General features: G+C 45.5%; 1 protein-coding gene across 4 annotated transcripts in view; it reads right to left on the reverse strand.

Moving 5' to 3' along the window:
* Positions 1–279: 279 nt before the first annotated feature.
* Slc18a2 (solute carrier family 18 member A2) overlaps positions 280–19,559 on the reverse strand; it is a 33,699-nt gene continuing 14,419 nt past the window's right edge. For 3 of the 4 annotated variants that reach the window (XM_051199782.1, XM_051199784.1, XM_051199783.1), the window contains exons 10-16: positions 17,781–17,876; positions 10,543–10,621; positions 10,314–10,365; positions 9,416–9,479; positions 7,760–7,879; positions 7,493–7,626; positions 280–1,079 (exon numbers count right to left, since the gene is read on the reverse strand). In XM_051199782.1, the coding sequence (XP_051055739.1) occupies positions 975–1,079; positions 7,493–7,626; positions 7,760–7,879; positions 9,416–9,479; positions 10,314–10,365; positions 10,543–10,621; positions 17,781–17,876 (650 nt within the window). In that variant the 3' untranslated portion in view covers positions 280–974. The remainder of the gene's footprint in view (positions 1,080–7,492; positions 7,627–7,759; positions 7,880–9,415; positions 9,480–10,313; positions 10,366–10,542; positions 10,622–17,780; positions 17,877–19,559) is intronic. The other variant, XM_051199781.1, reaches the window with a different exon arrangement.

Raw genomic sequence — 19,559 nt, forward strand, 5'->3', positions numbered from 1 at the left:
ATAACAGCAACTCAAAATTAACAAGTCTAGAAAAACACTTGGATGTCCTGCAAGCAGGTGAGAGATGTAATCTGATTTTTCACATAGCAGCTTGATAGCCTTGTTTCCTTTTCCAAAACATGAACTAGGTTTGATAAATCATACCATGCTTAGCCTTGCCATCATATAAAGTGCATACTTGATTTCCACCCAATAAGACCATCAAGTATATATCTGTCAAAGAAAGCAACATTTTTGGGGTCTTTTCCTGTTTTCAGAACATTTACTTTTTACCCCTTTTTGGCTTTAATGTTTGCTGCCAATGATATGACACAGAAAACAGAATTTATAGCCATCCCTTTCCAGGTGGGTGGTTGTAATAGAAAACTAATGCCAGCAAAGGTTTATGAGTAAGTTTGAAAGATGGCTGATGAAAGTTCTTGTCCTCTGAGCTTGAAACGACTAGCTTTTAACTCATAAATACATTGATACTAATTACAAGTTAAATAACAACACATTCAGTGTTGCTATCTAATGGCGCTCGCTGTCTTACATGATCTGTTTCTCAGACTTCTAGTTTCTTGTTGGAGAGTCTCAGATAATGTGTGCTTTAAACACTCATTACCAGTATTCAGAAAAAATACAAGATTTTTTTTTGTCCAAGTGTTCGTGAATGTAAGCTAAAAAATTATATTTGATTTGGATTCAAATATTTATACATTTACAATATACCTATTTCGTCAAAATATATTGTATAATATTTAATAAAAGCAAATACGTAAAATAAAGTTTTCAACACTATTTATACAAACCCCTAGAAAAGCTGCTTTTTCTTTATAAGGCTGTTGGCAGTCGATCATAACCATGGAAAAGAAAGTATCACCTTTGGTTGTTATACTCTTTGCCAGGAATGGATGGTGTGACTAAGACAGCTCTGCACAAGTCAGTTCCCTGGAAACACTGCTACACATAAGCCCTTGGCAACTTTAGGGGCCTCAGTCACTTTCAGATTCTTCATCGTCACCGATGGGATATGACTGGACATTATTCTGAGTGTACATTTTTGTTTTAATGGGACAGTTGTGGTCCATGAGGATAGCCTAAAAGCAAAAATACAAGTACGTTAACTTAAGATGGTTTTAACCCACTGCTGTTAAGGGTTAGTATTTTGAAAGCAATTGCCATGTCTTGACCTTGAAACCTTGAATTCTCCACTTAGTGAAAAATCTTAAGTAGTAAGTAAAGTGGTCTCTAGGATGTTTTCATTGTACCTGCCGGGGGAGATAGAAGTTGAGTTTTGTGAAGCAGGGTGGGTGGACCAGGTTTCAGAAAGTGAAACAGAGTCCTGTGAGGGTTGGGAGCTGTTGACCACGTTGCATCCATCTTCCATTTTACAGACTGCCACAACAGGAAACTTGATGAAGATGCTAAATAGCGGGAAGTCTGAACTGAAATCCACTCTTATTTCCAGCGAGTACTCTGGTTCTGATAGCAACCACCTACAGACTGTCTTACATTTTGCCATGGCCTTTTAGATAGTTTCCCAGGTCAAACATTCCAGGGCTTTGTTCACAAATGTGATGTTCAGGCCATCTCTCTCCTAGCTGTTCTCTTTTATCACAAACACACACATAAAAGTCCTCTCCCCTCTTTTGTTTCTGAAAGTTAAACCAAAAATAAGTGTACCTGCAAAAGGAAAATACCAACAAAACTGCTTTCTTTTCTAAGTCCCCCCTCAACAAGAAGTGCTTGTGGTCATTATCCCTGCTGACAGTGTGCAGAACCAAGCAGGAATCTGATAGCACAGCTGACCTGCCAGGAACCCGGCTACAAGATAGATGGAGGGGAGGGGAGCCTTGGCTTCGTAGTAAGCTTAGGTGGGAAACTGAGAAAATGGGCACACAGGCTTAAAGAACTTGACCAAAGGATGTTCACCTCCCAATCACCCAAATTTACAGATGGTCAGGTCCTTTATGTGAAAAGACCTATGTTGACATAGAACATGTCTCCATGTGTATTTTAGTTCAGCTTTACAGTGCCCCCACGCACTGCAAATGTGTAGTGTAGCTAGGTGGTGATTTTGAAATGTACAGACTAGCGCTGATAGGTACCTGAGCTTTAGACATTCTGAATTCAAATTTGTTGCGACTACACATCAGAACTGGTGGGTGCAGAGGGCAGCGGTTTAGCCGTAATACTGAGGAGGAATCCCAGGCACTCCCAAGACAAATTCCACTTTCTTAGAGTATCCCTGGCGGCTGGAGAAGTGCAGGGTGAGGGCCTTGTGCAGGCCAAGTGAGTCAGGTATGTCTTAGCAGTCTGCCTCCTTCATAGAAACCATTCCCCCAAGGGGTGTGTGTACGTGTGCGTGCGTGCATGCATGTGTGCCGTCTGCAAACCTGAGTGGATTATAAGGCAGCCTGTCTTGGTGTCTGTTCGTTATCCCCAGCTTGTCCTGCAAATGTGGTAAGAACAGGCAGTGCTTAACCCTTTTATCATTTCCCACAAGATTCTCAAAACGATCTGCTGTGTGGCACACAGATAAGGGCTTTTGTGAGCCTGGTCAGGCTGTCATCTCAAACCGACATCTTCAGGCTCCCTTTCCAATCACACTGCTTGCTGAGCGAATTGAGAGCTGTACTTAAAAGATTTGATTACTAAAAGACATTGTATGTGTGAGTCATTCCCCACCCCCCCATGTCACACAAAGGTTTAGCCTTTGATAGCTGTAGCTAATCTCTGAAGATTATGTACCTAGAGAGCGCCGTGGAGATAGATGGTCTGGCGGTAGAGTGGGACAGGTGAAAATGAAATCCTACCTTTACAGTGACAGTGCTATTGGCCACCTCCGCGACACTGCCTTGGTTACAGTGTGTTATGTAAGACTCAACGTCATCATCTAGGGCACCTACTGTGTGTGTGGCCTTACCCTGAAGGTAAGTGCAAAGGTATGGGCAGGTCCCCCAGGTTCACAGGTGAGGTTAAGGGTTAGCAGAGGTTCTGCAGAGGAGATGGGATCTTAGGTGCATCCTGAAAGATGGGGAGGATTTGCAGAAGATAGGTCTGAATGACCACATCGGATTATGGAGGGCAGTAGGTGAAACACTAATGGTCATGGCCTGTACCAGAGGTCTTGGCAGGTAATGGAGGGAGCAGTTGGAAATCACCACCAAAGCCAGGAGCGCCAGTCATGAGCCTTGACCTTCTCGACCTTCATTTGGCCCACACACAGCAAGGCCACATCAGAAAAGAGTGGCCAGCATCGCCTTGTTCACAACCACCGTAAACTTATATAGGTAATCTTTAGAACTCTAGGACTGTAATATAGAATTATATTCAGTAAAAACGTATGGAGATTGATGGGTGTGAGAGCACATACTCAGTGCTCAGCAAGGCAGATGGAGCTCTATGAGTTTGAGGCGAGGCAGGCTTACATAGAGCTCTAGACCTAATGGGACTACATAGAGCCTGTCTTTAAAAAAAAAAAAAAAAAAAAAAAATCTGTGCTGGGATTAGGGAGATAGCTTAATGGGTAAAGAAAGTGTTTGCCTGGCAAGCATGAGGCCCTGAGTTCAATCCCTAAAACCCACATTTTAAAAACGCAGGAGTGATGGTGTATACTTGCTGTCCCTGCACTAGAGAGATAAAACAGGCAACCAGATTGAGTCACCTACTTGATGAGCTCTAGACCAGCAGGACACTCCAAAAAAAAGGTAGACAGCCCCTGGGGTACAACCCCCAAAGTTGTCCTTGGGCCTCTACATGCACACTTCATCCGTACCCACACACATACTGCGATGTACTAATTATTTCTATCACGAAGACATAAGTGATTATAGAGTTCAATATAGCTGATAGTCTGTGTGTCTCTTTATGAATATCCTTCCATGGTTTCTACAACCTAGCTTCATGTCCTCTCCCAAAAGCTTTACTGGGCAGTAGTTTTACTTTTTTTTAAAAAAAAAAAAAATTATGCATCGTTAAAAATGCCAGATAGTGCGCCATGGAAAGAGACGCACACAGTATTGAGCGGGTAAGGCAAGTACATGAGTGGCATGTGCTCAGTGGCCCACGAAGTGGGCAGGGGATTTAGGGTACACACCACCGTGGAGTAGAACTGGAGAGAAGGTCTGGCACCAAAGGCATACCAAAGCCCAGATATATCCAAGCCCCTGCTAAATACCTAGCTCCCGTCACTGTACCCAGAGCAAAGCTGGGGTCTTCCAGGTGAAAAGCAAACAAAACCAGACCGAATGAAATAGAAGAGTAATAAAAGTCAGGGCTGAGGTGGTGAATCAGTAAATGCACTTAGAAGGTAGACATTCCAGTAGGAAAGTTTTGTTCTTTTTAACATAACTAGAAAAACAGGGGGGAGCAGCTCACTATGTACACTATGTAAGTGCGCAGGAGAAGCACTGTGTCTACAAGTAGATTCTAATTTACACCTCATGTATATCCTCATCTACTACTAGACGCCCCATCTTTGCCTAGCCCATGGACAAGAATTCTTTTTATGTGTGTAAACTTTCATGTGTGTATGGGTGCGTGCGTGCGTGTATGTGTGTGTGTGTGTGTGCATTCACTTGTAAAGGCCAGAGGCTGATGCCAGGTTATCTTGGGACTTCACTTTCTATATTGAGGAAGGGTCTCTCACTTGAAGCCAATCCTTGCCAATTTGGCTAGTCAGTCAGCCAGCTTGCTCCAGGGACCCTCTGCTCAGCCTTCCTTGCCGAGTTTGTGGGTGGGCTACCGCACCTGCCTGACATTTACCTGGGCGCAAGGGATCTGAACTTAGATCTTCTTGTGGCAACTAATTGTATCCATTGAACTATCTCCTCAGCACTGAACCGTGGTCTTAGCTAGAAGGACCTTAAACAGCCATACACTTAAAGGCCACTCCCTTGTCACGTCCTACCTCCTAAAAATAATTCTTTAAACTTGAAAACCAAAGCCAATCTTGGAACTCAGCTGTTCTCATCGGGGTGTTTTGAGAAGTCAGGGTCCTGTGTCACTGTCTTATTATGGGGGCATTTCCCCTCAAATGGCAGCGTTGATACACATGCCTTATACCTTACAGAGACTGAGCAATAAGGAGGATTTTCCCTTTGCCTCTATCAGTTACATTATCCTTAAAAGCAGAAATACGAATAGGAGAAAAGCTGTGGTGCTCACACCCAATTCACAGCCTGCTGTGTGATTTGTACAATCCTACGAAACACCATTGCACAGGCCACTGTCACACACAGCCACAGAGGGAGTACCTGTGGGAAGTACTTAGCAAGGACTTAAGGAAAGAATTCTTTGCGCAGGGCAGACGCCTCCTGGCCTCTGGTCTTGAACTTAAACGGCATTTCCCCAATTGTGGGCGTTAATTGCAGGCAGAGAAACGCACAGCTTAGGAGCTGATGGTTATCTCAATGGGCACTGGTAAGGATGTGGACATTTCACAGGGAAGCAGCCCTGAGCCCCTGTCATTCTTGGAGCTTACCCTTTTGGATCGTCTCCCCTGCTTCCTTCAGTATTTTCTTTAAATGAGCTAAAGCACTGGTTTAAATAAAGAGAAACTGGCTTTCTACCATCTTTTCTTCAAAACACCGCGGCAACTGGCTAGACAAGTACTTCCCGCCTCCAGCATCTCCTCAGCTAGTCTTCTGACCTTCATTTCCTCTGCTAGCTCATGCTGGAAGCCACCGATAGATAACACAACAACCACTAACGTATACTGTCTTGGTGCTGGTTGCCTGCCCAGCAGAGTCTGGGCAGCAAAAGGAAACTCTCGCCTTGAAGAGCAAAGGCATCTGGGTGCTACTGGGCGATTTCGTTAGGGCAGGAAGGGTATGCGGGTGCCACTGGAGATAGTTGATGTGCGACTGTAACTCTCACGGCACCCCTGTGAGGTGTTTTCATTTTCCAGGGCAGCTGCCCCCAGGCCCACGCCAGACCTTCACCATTCCTAACAGTCTTAACTGTCTCCGGGGTGACAGAAACATTTACTGATAATTCAATTTCTTTAGTCAAAAAGGTTTGGGAGTAACCTTCATTTAGCCTTAATCAAATTATTGATAATGTGGCCACGGCAGGACATCTTCCCAGCTCCGTGTGATGAGTCTGTATTGATTCTAAAGGGCACAGGCTCGGGTCAACCAGACAGACGTGCCGCAGTGGTGCACACAGCCGGGCTAGAAGCAGGAAATGCCCCCACCCAAGCCCCTCCACAGCACCGTCGCCCTTCCCTAGGAGCCCAGCCATGAGAAACTCAGGTCTAGTCAAATCCCATACTGTTGGGGGCTAGAGATGGATGTGTTTTTAAGCTATAGTAAATGGACGGGAGAATGTAAAATGCCTCAGTCAAACATAGGTCCCACAATCTAAACTTTGGTTCTGTCTTTAAATTTGCTTTTGGAGGAAACCATCAAGAGTAGTTCAAGAAATGATAAGATGTCAGCACCTGTCCGGTTAGTTCATGTCAGAGAGCCCCTCTGCGCTGGCCTTAGGCAGCACAGGCCTGTACTGTCAGCTACTCCTGGAAATGAAGCAACATCCTAACTTCAAGGCCCGACTGGTCACCTGCACAGTAAGTTCAAGGGCAACCTGGGCAGCTTAATGAGACCCTGTCTGGAGATAAAACATTTTCAAAGGTAAAGGGGCCTAGAAATGAAACACAATAGTAGAGAAGCCCTAGGTTCAATCCACAGTATCAGAGAGGGAAACCTCTGATCTACTCCAAAAGAAGATGACAAAGAAGCCTTAGATCTGTCCCCGAACACAACACCACCACTTCCCATGGGCTTCTCCTTCATCCTTAGTCCAGACAGCCTCCTTTCAGCGAAATAATGCCAGCACCTGATATTTTAGTCTGCCGGGACAGACAATGAACAACAGCAGTGAGCTCTTTCTGTTGGGTGAGGTAAACACCTTAGAAAGGGCACAGGACTTATTATCTCCCACTTCAGATTTAGAGCCAATGATTTGAACTGGTTTCTCTATTTGAACTTTATTCTCTATAGCTTGCCCATGACGGCGATCCTGTTCATGAAGGTAAGAATTGCATAGTTCTCCATGCTCACATGCTTGTCCCAGGGTGTAAATATGATCAACTTCCACAAAGACTCCTGAGAACATCCCCAGACTCCTGTGCATGGTGAGGGCCAATGACACCATCTATCACTGAGTGCTGTGAAAAGCAATTCGTACCATACCCTGGGAAGCAGGAGGATGTTCAAGAACTATAGCAAATCAGACTGAATTATCCCAGGGATATATTTGATTGGCAAGAATTAAACAATGTTAATCTAAATACAAAAGAAATTTCATTCTTCAAATTCATGAGGCTTATAAGAAATAACTGGGAAAATAACATGAACAAAAAAAGTCACTTGCTCAACTGTGCTCTGTGTAGAGGCTTCTATCGGAAAGGAGAGGAAGTATGGTTAGAATTGAACAATGCACAAACCATCCAGATAGCCATACCAAAATCATCAAAAAAAAAAAAAAAACCACACAGCTTCCTTACCATTTTCTCTTCCTTAGCAGGTGGACTTCGAAGAAAAAAGCAGAGAGGAGCAAAGACAATATCAACTATCCCGATAATTGTCATGAGCCAAGGAAAGCCGATTGCCTTTGCAATGGCACCACCAGCAGAGGGACCTTTGGGGAAACAGAAAATTAACACTTTCTCCAAATGTCTTGTTGCCAGAAAATGTAAAGATTTCTGTATTTCTATGAGGCTTTCTCTGTCCTGCATTAAGGTAAAGGTTGTCTCGAAAGTGAGCCTTCTTACCGATAGCATATCCCATACAAAAGGCCACATCTGCAATGGCATACACACTCCCATAAACAGACACGTGCCGTAGGTCAACCAGGTAGCCCATGATAGGCATCATGGAGGAATCCACCATCCCTGTGGATAGTTAAGGAACAGTGAACGGAAAAGTGGTATGAACCAGAAACAGGCTGACTGTCAGGGACTGTGTCCTAAATTCAGTACACTGCCAGGTCTTTCCCTGTCATTGCCACTTGCTCATCTGTGACGATCTGACAGCAGACCCTTCATTGTGACTAGTAAGAACAAGGCTGAAGGGTGCAGAGAGGGGTGGAATTCAACTCAAGATTCTGAGACCTTATCAGACCACCTTTATAGGCCGTCTGACCTCACCTTGTAATCTCTTGAAATGGGCCATGTTTTGGGGGTAAGGGGAAGGTACCCAATCCTCTGGCGACTCACCTGTTACTGTTCTACAGATGTAGTATATTACAGGCCTCTGGAACCTGGCCTACCAGCTGACGCCTTCCTGATCCACTATTTTCTGACTCCCTTTTCCTCTTGCCAGCTAACACATATCTGAATCAACCTCTTTCCCAGGCTTTAGACCATGGGAGTTACCAAGCTGGAAAGTGCCCGAGCACTAAAACGCAAAGGAGGGGGGGGGGATCTCTTCCTGCTCAGAAAAAAACAAAGCCTGGAGAGTTTGTCTCGTTAGTTGGCTAACACCAACACCAACAAAGACCAGCGTGACAAGCTGAGGCCTCTTGACCAGCAAGGGACAGGGATCAGAAAGGGCACATGTGTTCAGAGTTCTGGGTGCAAAAGCTAGGGCGAGGTCATGCCTAGCCTCCTTCTGTCTACAACGCATGTGCTTTGAAAGTGGTTTTGGCGACCGACTGTAGTAAACGGATGCCTGTGCACACATGCTGAGGGGCTGGCACACAGCAGCAGCTGGATGAGAGAAATGGCTTTCATTTGTTTAGTATTTGCTGGTCATCTGATGTGTGCAGCCTGCTGGACAGAAAGATGGTAAGCAAAGTGTTGAAGAATGGCGTGAAGGCCCACAAGGTACATGAGATGCCTGGGCTGCCTAACCTCCTCTAGAGGGTCAGACGATATTCCATCCGTTTGTCCCGCTATACCGCCCTGAGACTAAATTCCTGACACCTCAGTGGTGTAACAGGTGCGGCCTTTGCTTTTATCATGATAACCAGTATTTATAAGTGAGAAACGAAAGCCTGCCATTAGTGCAGACTTTCCCTAATGTTTTCTTTTCTTTGCCTCTGAAAATGCCTGCAGCGCACAACATGAGACCTCGCCAGCTTGCATTTTCTTTACCAAGCCAAATACGGAAAGCACATGGGAAGTCTGTCCCTAGCCACTTTTAGGAAGGCGCGCTCACTCTCCGGTCTGAACTGAATCGACGGTGCAACGGATAGGGACGCACGTGTTTGCGGGGCATGGCGGAGAAGCACCTGATTTTCAAATGCATCTTCATGGGCCTGGACGATGGGTTGCTCCTGAGCTAATCTCATGGCAGACCCTGGCCATGCTCAGCTTCTGGGAATCTGAGCTTTTGTACCTACCTATAGTCTGCTCACTACTCAAGAAGAGAGTTTCCACCGGAGAGAACGCCCTTCCAAAGGGAGACACAAGACCTGTGTGACTTACCAATGGCAAAACCAACTCCAAAGTTGGGAGCGATGAGTCCATAGATGTTCTTTGCAAAAGGAATCTGTAAGAGGAAGTTAATACGATAAAATAAAAGATATCAACTCCAATAAATCATCCTGGTTGGGGGGAAGCCTAAAAATATCTTTTATCTGGGCCTTTTGAAAGAAATAAGAGCAGGGGAAGGAAGAGGGTTGCCATCCTAATCTTTAAAATCCAAAGCCTGGATTAAGGGTGCATTCAGCGGTAAGATGCCTGCCTACTGTGCATGACACCCTGGGTTCGATCTCCAGTGCAACCAATCAATAAATGTATGGCAAACTCTGAAATGTAAATTCTGGCGGCTGTAAAAACTTAATTTCATGGCTCCTCTGAAAGATGGATTTATCACCTCAGCTTTGACACAGAGAAATCAGACATATTTGATAAATAAAATATGTTTATTCTGGTTAACATCCCACTATTGTTCAGAATAGCTCTATGAAGACATGTCATGTCTAATGATTCAAGCCCATAAATCCAAAAAAAAAAAAAAAAATTGCTAGAATAGGTCAGTTCTAGGCCAGCCTGGGTTACATAATGGGGCCTTAAAGAGAAAAAAAAAAAACTACAAAAATTTAAAAAAGATAATTGAAAAAATAACTTTGTAAACTACATGATAAAATAGCTTAAGCAACGTCTGACCTAAAATTAATTAAGATACCCACTGGGGGTCTTTCCAGAAATGTTTGAAATGACTTTTAAAAGCCGAAATAAAATGTAGAACATGTTAAAAAAAACAAATATTAGCAAACTCAAACTGTTATAAAATGTTACCTGGTGAATCTCACCCAAAACAAAGAGTTTCAGTCTCCCGCCCTCTCCCCCGACTGCCTGTCAAATGCAATCTTTCACTCACACATAAAATGCTGATCCCAACAATTATCATTCCCAGAAGAGCACAAAGCCACCTGTTGAAAGAAAAGGCACGGTCAATAATTGAACAGTCACGGCGTGTTTTCCCCAAGACACATCTTCAATGAAAATCACAGCAGTTACTTGTAACGGCTAAGACAGAAACACTGAATTTCTTCAAAGAAACACCTTATTACCAAAACAATAGAATGAATGCTTTCATTTAAGCTTACCTTCCCATTTTGTGTGCAAGTATCCCAAAAATATTGGTTCCAATGAGATAAGAGATACTTGCTGGCAAGAAAGCAATGCCTGTGGATTTATGAAAGGATACCTTATCAGTATTTCTACAAGTCACACGTCAGAAAAACTAATAATCACAGACACCAATGCAGTGATTCGAGAAGATGAAATGAAGTCTAAGGCCTGGCACGCATGCAGCTAATATCCGGTTTCAGTCTGGACCCCACATGGCTTATCTGTCCCAGAAAGCTGCCAAGATGCTCCAGAAATGGAAACCATTTCTCTATCAGTGGTTATATCTCTCCTCCATCTGAGTCTGGTGGCAACATTACATGAGCGTCAACAGAGACAATCCCCAGCTATGGGGGCCCAGCAATGGCCGCCCTCGTGGTCTGGGCATTTACATATGCGTTCTCACTTCTAAAATTCTTGACAAAAGGCACAGCCATCGAAAGAACTAGGGAAAGCTAGCCAAAGCCCATAGTTACTTTCCCATGTAAGTTTGCACACAAGGCTTTGTCACAAAAAGAAGACTATATAACACCTCCTGCTCCGTGCCCTGTTTTTCTCAATTAACTGAACATGGTACTATCTTTGATCATTTTTCATGGTAAAATTGTGACTGACAGATACTTTATGTCCAAGACTTAATGGTTCTCCAAGGGGAAAACAATGAGCCAGGAGCAAGTTCCAGCAGGCAAAGTTGCCTTAACCGTGGCCAGCATTGAGCAAAAGACCCATCAAGACAAGTGTACGAATATGCAAGGGATCTATCCACTTCAGCTCTGCTGCTCACTACTAGGGTGATCTCCTGACAAGAGACCTCTTCAATTTCCTAATTTCAGTATTTTTTTCCATTGAAATGAGATATACTAGACTTGCCCTCAAACAGTAAGAACTGCTTTGATCTCCAGCATCTGTGTGTGCCAGTTATACATAAGTGGTCAACAAGGGCTGGGCTAGGCAGGCATGATTCTGTCCCTTTAAGGATAAAGGACACTAAGCCATTAAGCCCTGGGAAAAGCTGTCTGGAGTCTGAGCCTCTGTCGCAATAGGAATTCCAGGTTAATGGGTTCTATGATCAAAACTCGAAACAGAATCATGCCAGAACCAGGATTCTGGGAAATGGCAGTAGAGAGCGATCGCATGTTCCTGGAAATCATTTCCATCATGCCCAGCAATATGCAGAGGCCAGTCAGTCAGTCAGTATAATCTGATCGGGCAAACATTTACTGACAGCCATGTGCCCCGTACACCACCAGCTTACAGCAAAGGCGATAACAACAAGAATCCTGTCACCATGGAATTCTTTGAGGGAAAGAATTGGGTGGTGTTTGAGCTGTGACATGGCTTAATGAGAACATGGAAAGATACAGTTCCGAGAACCCTGAACTGTAGCTGGCCATGCTCTCTGAAGCAGACAGTATTAAAGCCTGGCCCCAGAAAATCTGTGGCAGCCTCCCACGCTCTGCAGACCAGGTTGGGCTGGGTAATAGAAAGCATGTTGACTCTGCCTCGGGACCAGCTGGAACCAATGGCCGTGGGTGTATATATATGCAAACTTTGAGAAAAATGACAGCAGGACAAACAGCCACTGACATACTGCCTCAGGGCCAGAGAAACAAAATGCAACCGAAGGGAGTGTTCTGTGGGAACTCTGAGGGCCAGATCCCACTTGACAAGGTAGCTGCCACTCTCTGACTCATCATTGGAGGACTGCAACCCAGTGTTAGAGGGGATATCCTGTAGATAAATAGATTTTTGCATAAGACTTCATTAAGAAGAAATGTTAAATGTTAATTTAAAGAACAAAACCAAAAGACCCTTGATTGGGGAGGGGGTGTCCTTCTGTATATGTGTTTCTCTTATTGGTTGATGAATAAAACACTGTTGGCCAATAGAACAGCAAGATAGGCGGGTCTAGAAGATGAAGAGGATTCTGGGAAATGCAGGCAGAGTTGGACACCATGTGAGACCACAAAGGGGTAAGAGGTCTGGACCCTTCTCTGATAACATAAGACCAAATGGAAATGCACAGATTAATAGAAATTGGTTATTAAGACAGAGCTAGTCAAATAAGAGACCCTAATCATCAACCAATAGTTTCATAATTAATATAGCATCTGTGTGTTCATTTGGGGCAAGGCAGTTTCAGAATCAGGCGGGAAATTGTGTAACAGACCCTCAAGTACATCGTTGCTACTTGATCTTGGCCCTCAGATAGCCTTTGTTGTTTCTCATCAAAGAAGAAATCTCCGAGAGCCCAGCTAGGCTCCAAGGACTCCTGATGTATCCTGACTCTACTTAGAACTTCAAGCAGAAACACAAGCAGACTCCTAAAAACCCAGAGAGCAGCCCTACCTTCTCAACCTGAAGGGGTGGGTGCCAATCTCACACAGGACTAAGAGACACAATGACCTGATTTTTCACAGGCAGCCAGCCCATTGACAAATGCCGTCATGGTTCTCAGGCAGAGCTGCCCTGGCTTTGAAAACACAAAACAAGGTGTTCTCTTGAACTTACAGCTTGCTGGCTAAACTTTGCAAGGTTCAAACCCCTTACAGCCCTGTGAGAAGCCATTGTTTTCATCCCGTGCACTCAGAATGGAGGTGAGGTCCAAATGTCTCATTCATCATAGAGCTATCTACAGACTTTTTTTTTTTTCCCAGACAGCCTTTCCACTGACACATCTCCAAGCAAATCCCATTTCTCCACCCTGGCCTGCTGGCCTTCTCCACATTTATAATAAGCCCCCAGCAAGCAGGTTTCACCTCAGTTTCCCCAAGGCCTAGCTCCATTGTGGCAGACAGGAGGTGCCTCTGAGTATGGCTAGCCACCCCAAGAAAAGGTCCTAGTTGGGTGTGGTAGCGAATGCCAGCACTCAGGAGGCAGGGGCAGAAGCATCTCTAGAGTTCAAGGCTAGTCTGCTCTGCATAGGGAGCTCTAGAGCAGCTAAAACTACAAGGAAAGACCCCGCCTCAAACAAAACAGTGGGGGGGGGATGTGGTGTGGGATGAGACCCACTTCACTGTGAGACCACTGTCCCTCAGCAGCAGGGTTTCCAAAGAGAAGGCACAGGCAGAAGCCGGCTCTACACCTCACACACTCCCATCACCAACAAATGTAACAGAATTCACTCCAGGGCTCTCCCCACCTGAGTGAGAAGTGTTCGTCGCACCTGCTCTACACACAGCATCCAGTGTCATACAGCGACTCACTCACCTCCAGTCACAACCGAAAATCCATCACAGCCATCAGCCACCTCAGCCCTGAGCAGCAAGCAGGGGAAGGCGTTTGCTCTCATGGAGCATCACGGATGCTAGACATGTGGCCTGAGAGGTAACAGTATTGAGTCCTTGAGACTCTTCTGATCCTCGAGCTACGGTGTGACAGTAAGCCCTTGTTGCCCTGGCTTATGTAAGAGAGGGCTGCAGGCTCAAGTCCCGGCATCCCCAAACCACACAGGGTCAGCAGCCCATTTGTGTATCTCCGCTTGCCAGGCTGGCACAGGCTGCCTTATGAAGTCACAACCGGTTAGGACAGAAGGAGCTCCCTGCCCTCCTATGGCAGTATCGCCACATCACATTCGAAACAAACACACCACAATGGCCAGCAAGAGGAGCTTGCCCTCAGCCTTGTCTAGGGCTCTTGTATAGGTCCCGAGTTTCGCGTTGGGGAGTTACAGGCCTCACCCTGAACGCAGCCCCTAAGCATCAAGCTGTCTGGGAGACGCCATTTGGCTTTTAACTCAAGGCATTATGTAAGCAACAGAAAGAGTCCGTTTTCGACAGCTCTAACTCAGGACCTGCCTAACTCGTGATGGGGAGGCTCTGGGAACAGGCTCACGCATCTGCCGATTCCTTCCCGAACACTACAGCCAAAGCCGTTTCATGAGAGCTGGCACATGTCACTCATGTAGCTAGTAGACGCTTGGCCCTGACTTCCAGGGTCCCCCAAAATGACAGGGAAACAGAGTCAGCCAGGGCAAGGGCCTCTGGCTCCAGGCACAATATTCTCTTCACCACTCATCCCACAGGGTCTGGTGGTTGCCGGAGCCACTAGTCCCAAGCTGTAGGGACCACTAAGAGGATCTTTCCTGCCACATTGAAGATGAGGCATGAGGTAAAATTAGATTCTCTCCAAGAGACAAACCTACCTCTGAGGCGAACGTCAGGCAGACCCTCGGGGTGGGTCAGCTAAACACTAGGCAATGACAAGCCCGCATCAAATGATCTTTGGTCGGCACGGGGGAGTCTGAGTTCTCACTCATGTGGCCTTGGGGCTCCTCGCTGACTTTAAAGACTTTACAAAGCAAGCTGCAGGCTCTGTGTGACGAGGACAAGAGCAGAGCCTCCTAAATGCCCTGCGCACGGCCAGCATCAGAACACTTCCCAGCTAAGACGTGAAGTAAATGCATGATGTCTGACCAAGCCACGCGATCCCCAAGTGGACAAATGGTGCACTATGAGGACACGTAAGCTGCAGGGCGCTGAGGACCAGAGGGAAGGCAGAGTTGGGACCTCTCGAAAGGAGCAGCTGTAGTCTCCACGTACGACAGCCTGCTCAAACTAAGAGTGAGGGAACATGCACCTGGGAATAGCTTTCTCCAGGGGCCTGAAAGCCTGGGCTCTGACGGGGAAGGTCAGAACCATACTTTCTAAGCTCCAAGAACCCATCTGCCACAGAGTGGCACATGTGACTTGTGTTTACATTTGCCACCGAATTCACATCCTAAAAAAATCTACCCTTTCAGTGTTTCCAACTGGGATAGTCACAAGTGTGTGCCACCATTATCATGGACAGAATCCAGAAGGCTGCCACCTTTCTCAAAAGGAAATTCCCGCCTGTTAGAAGTCCCTCACCCATATTCTATCCTGGGTTGTTTGAGGCCTTTTAGGGACAGTTTGATGGACAGATGCAGCAATCATTACAGAGCATGAAGGGGCTGGTACTTTGTTGAGACACATGTCCTGAGGCAAGGAGACCAGGGGTAAGCTAGGGTTGCGTTTGGGGATAGATGAGTTTGAACTGAGTATGATCCCACAGGCCTACATGGTAGAAGGGGGCAAGTTGTCCTCTGACCTTCTCAAGTGCTCTATGGTGCATGCACGTGCGTGCACACGCACACACACACACACAGAGAGGGAGGTATAATGAAGTCAGAACTAAGCATCTTCATATAACGATACCCATGTGAGTTGAAGGAACTAAGAAAATAAAGTAAATCTCTAAGACAGACAATGCATACTTAAATAACAAAATTGTGTGTGCATGGGGACTAGCTTTCCAGAACACTTTAAAGCTACAGGGAGTGATTCAAGAGGAGGTCTTAACATGAGACAAGGCCGATGTGTGAAAGAGAGGACAGAATGGGAAATGAACCCAAGAACGCGTGGCCACTGAGAAAGAAATGAAGATGAGGGACCAGATGCTTCCCCTGGAGACACGGCCCAGCGATGATAGATGGCCACATGGAAAAAAAATCACATCCCCATTCCAGAATTAGAGCAAAATTAATTCCATGCAAACCTAATATTATAAGGGAAAAAAACACATAAGTGCATTAAAGGAAAACAGGGGCTATTTAATTTTTAAATGATCTTGGCAGGGGAAAGGCCTTTTTGAGCTAGACAGTGACAGAACAGAAGCCTGTCAAATCTGACACGAAGCATTTTAAATGTTCTGAGACATGAAGCGCACCCCTTGTAAAGTAAAAGGACACGACAGAGTGAGGGCAATATTTGCAAAATTTCTCATAAAAAAATCAATGCCTGGTACACAAAAAGGCATTTAATAAGTAAGAAAAGAACAGTGCAATATGAAAATGAGATTATCAGCAAGAGTCCCACACTAACCAAGTGTGGTAGACACCTGTGAACCTGGTACTCAGCAGGCTGAGGCAGGGAGGTCATCTCTGTCTTCCTGTCTCTCGTGTGTACATGTGCAGACGTACACACACACACACACACACACACACACACACACACACACACACTAAATCTATGAAAAGAGGCTCCATTCTTACCTATTGGATTCTAGTACCTGTGTTAGTGCAAAAACTACATCAGTTTGACTTGGGGGAGATGCCCTACCGACATCTGTCTGAACATGAGGGAAAGAGGAGAAGGCATGAGTATTCTACAGTATGGATCAGTGGCAAAAAATGAACTATGGTGCCCTTCAATAGGGATTGCTTGAAAATCCCTATCACTGGGATGGGGTCATTGATCAAGCCACGGGATGCATGAGCAAGAGGACCTGAATTGTGCCACCAGGATCCAAATAAAAAGCTGGGCATGGTGGGCTATGCCTGTAATCCCTACACTGGGGAGGTGGGGCACCCTAGGGCCCGTTGTTCATCCAGCTTAGCTGAACCAATGAGTTCCTGGTTCAGTGAGCTCTGTCTCAAATAGCATTGACTTCTTGCTTTCACATACATACGCATTTGTACAAGTATCTGCACAGAAGACGGGCAGGAAAGGGAGTCGATGAGGATGCTCAGATGGTGGAGAGCTAGGACAGATCTCCATAATGACCAAAGCCACAGCAACTCAGCTCAGGTGATAGACCTAACCACACTGTGGGGCTCATTCATCTCTGCCGGAGAGCTCAAGGGACACATTCATAAATGCTACACAGGAAACCCGAGAAAAGAGAAATGCGGAGCAATGACCGACCCACGGAAAAATGAATTGGGGCGGGGGGGGGGGATAAATGATCATAGTACAATACAGAGTTCAGCTGGAGGACAATATTCGCAGTCACAACAATGGCAATAATAAATTCCAGCCTAACAAAGAACTTTGGTGCAGTTACACCAGTATCTGTGGGCGATACATTCCAAGACCTCAGTAGATACTGGAAGCTGGAAAGAGCACTAAACTCTACGCATATGTGCTTATGGTACAATGTAGCTTATAAAACAGACACTAATGGATTAACAAGGACAATGAAACAATTCTAACAATGTCCTGTAATAAGATTAGTGTGGATGCTTCCTCTCCTTCCTCAATCTCATTGTACTTAACCCCCTTTCACATGAAGCATCTGTCAGGAATGATTAAAAGATAAAATAAGATTTAAAAAAAAAAACAACAAAAACAAAGCTAAAACTGAAACTGACCCCAGAGTCCATTTGAGGCAAGCAATAGTGGTCACTCTGTCACCTTGCAATGGGCATTTCTGCAGAGAAGGCACACAGACAAACGGGGCACACCCTAGTCCTTACCCAGCTGCCACTTTCGGGAACACATGGTCTCCATCATCCAGATGGGCAGGGCGGGCTCCAGCATGGCTATCCCCATGTTTGCAAAGCAGATGGAGCCTGCACAGGAGGAGGAATGTTAGTGTGCTTCTGCCTTCATACTGAGTGTCTGTGATCACTCCAAACACAGACCCCATGGGCCCCACTCGGAGACCCTACTTCCATAAGGTAAGAGCTAAACGGCAAACCAAGAGGATAACAAGGAGTAATAACTTTAATTTTAAGCAAGTCCAATCCCAGAATTATAAAGTCTGTAGCTGCAGGGAGACATTGAGCTCGTTTGGTTTAACCCGCCCACCTCAAAAATGAAGAAAGAGTATTCATTCAGGGAGAGTTGTGTTCCACAGCTAGGTGGGCATCCCTACAATTCATTCAGGGAGAGTTGTGTTCCATAGCTAGGTGGGCATCCCTAGACCCTTGTGATTGGCTCTTTATACTGTACAATGGACTTGGATAGTTTTCATGATCCCTGAGGTGTCAGAAAATGTAAGGGTTATGGTGCACTGGGTACAAGTGTGCTGGGAACAGGTGTTTTTCTAGCCATATACACATGGAATATCCATACAATTCATCATTCATCTGTTAACCAAGCTCTTTGTTAATACAGAGCCGTCTGGAAAAAGATACACAGAATGGCCCTCCATCATTCTGGAAGCTTCCTGTGCTGTGCTCTGTGGAACCTGTAATTTGCTAGAACAAATTCAAAGAAAGCTGTGCGATCATTCTTGATGACATTTAACAGCAGGACATCTGAACTCCCTTCCTACCCACCTCGCTCCAAACCACCTCCACCACTGCCACAATGTAACAAGAACCACGGCTGGTTTAATAGTGCTGGGTACATCTTTCATTTTCCTTTCATCACTGAGGTTCCAAGAAACAGCAAGGTCCCAGGCTAAACTGCCTGACTCACATGTGCTCAGTTCAGGGAGTTTACATCTCTAGAACTCCACCCCACCCCCACCCCCTGCCATACACCTATTTTTTCACCTCACCTCAGTTCTGGAATATTTCCTGCATTCTGCAGAGCCCAAGGCATGAAGAGGTCGGGGTACTGGCTTCTCAAAACTTAGTCTATGTGCTGCCCTGGCTAAATCCCACAGCAGAAGGTAAAAAAAAAAAAAAAAAAAAAAAAAAAAAAAAAAAAAACACCAGCCCAGAGATTGATTGATTTTTTTTCTTTCTTTTTCTCTTTTCCTTCCTTCCTTCCTTCCTTTCTTAAAACAAAGTGTCAAGTAGTTTTCTACACAGCCAAGGATAAAAGTGTGCTGGGATCACATGTTGGCATAACCATGCCAAATTTATGCCATCCCTGGGAATGAACCCAGGTCTTAAGCATAACAGGCAAGTTCTATCGAGCTATGTCATCAGGCCCCTTCTTAAAGCATCAAAAAGGGCTGAATACAAACATCCTACAGAAGAAGAGACAACAACACCAAGTTGTCTCAAACACTCAATTTTCTGTTAACATGGAAGCCCTCTCAGGCTGAGCCATGCTGCAGGGTTGACCAGCCTTGTATCTGGGCACTGGGAAGGGGAGGCCCAGGCCAAGCAGGGAAGATAACTGTCTCCCCTGGGACAGGGCCACAGAAGCCCAGAGTTTTCTTTAGTCCATCTAGGCCCCGCGTCCAAAGGCAATTTCTCACTCTGCGGGCAGAGAGGTGCCCTCTAGGGCTCAGTTCTCAGGCCAAACGCCCACCTGAGACACCCCAAGTGAGGTCAGCAAGCCTTTCTAAAAAGTTC

Source organism: Phodopus roborovskii, unplaced genomic scaffold (assembly GCF_943737965.1).
Source record: "Phodopus roborovskii unplaced genomic scaffold, PHOROB, whole genome shotgun sequence".
Lineage (NCBI taxonomy): Eukaryota > Metazoa > Chordata > Mammalia > Rodentia > Cricetidae > Phodopus > Phodopus roborovskii.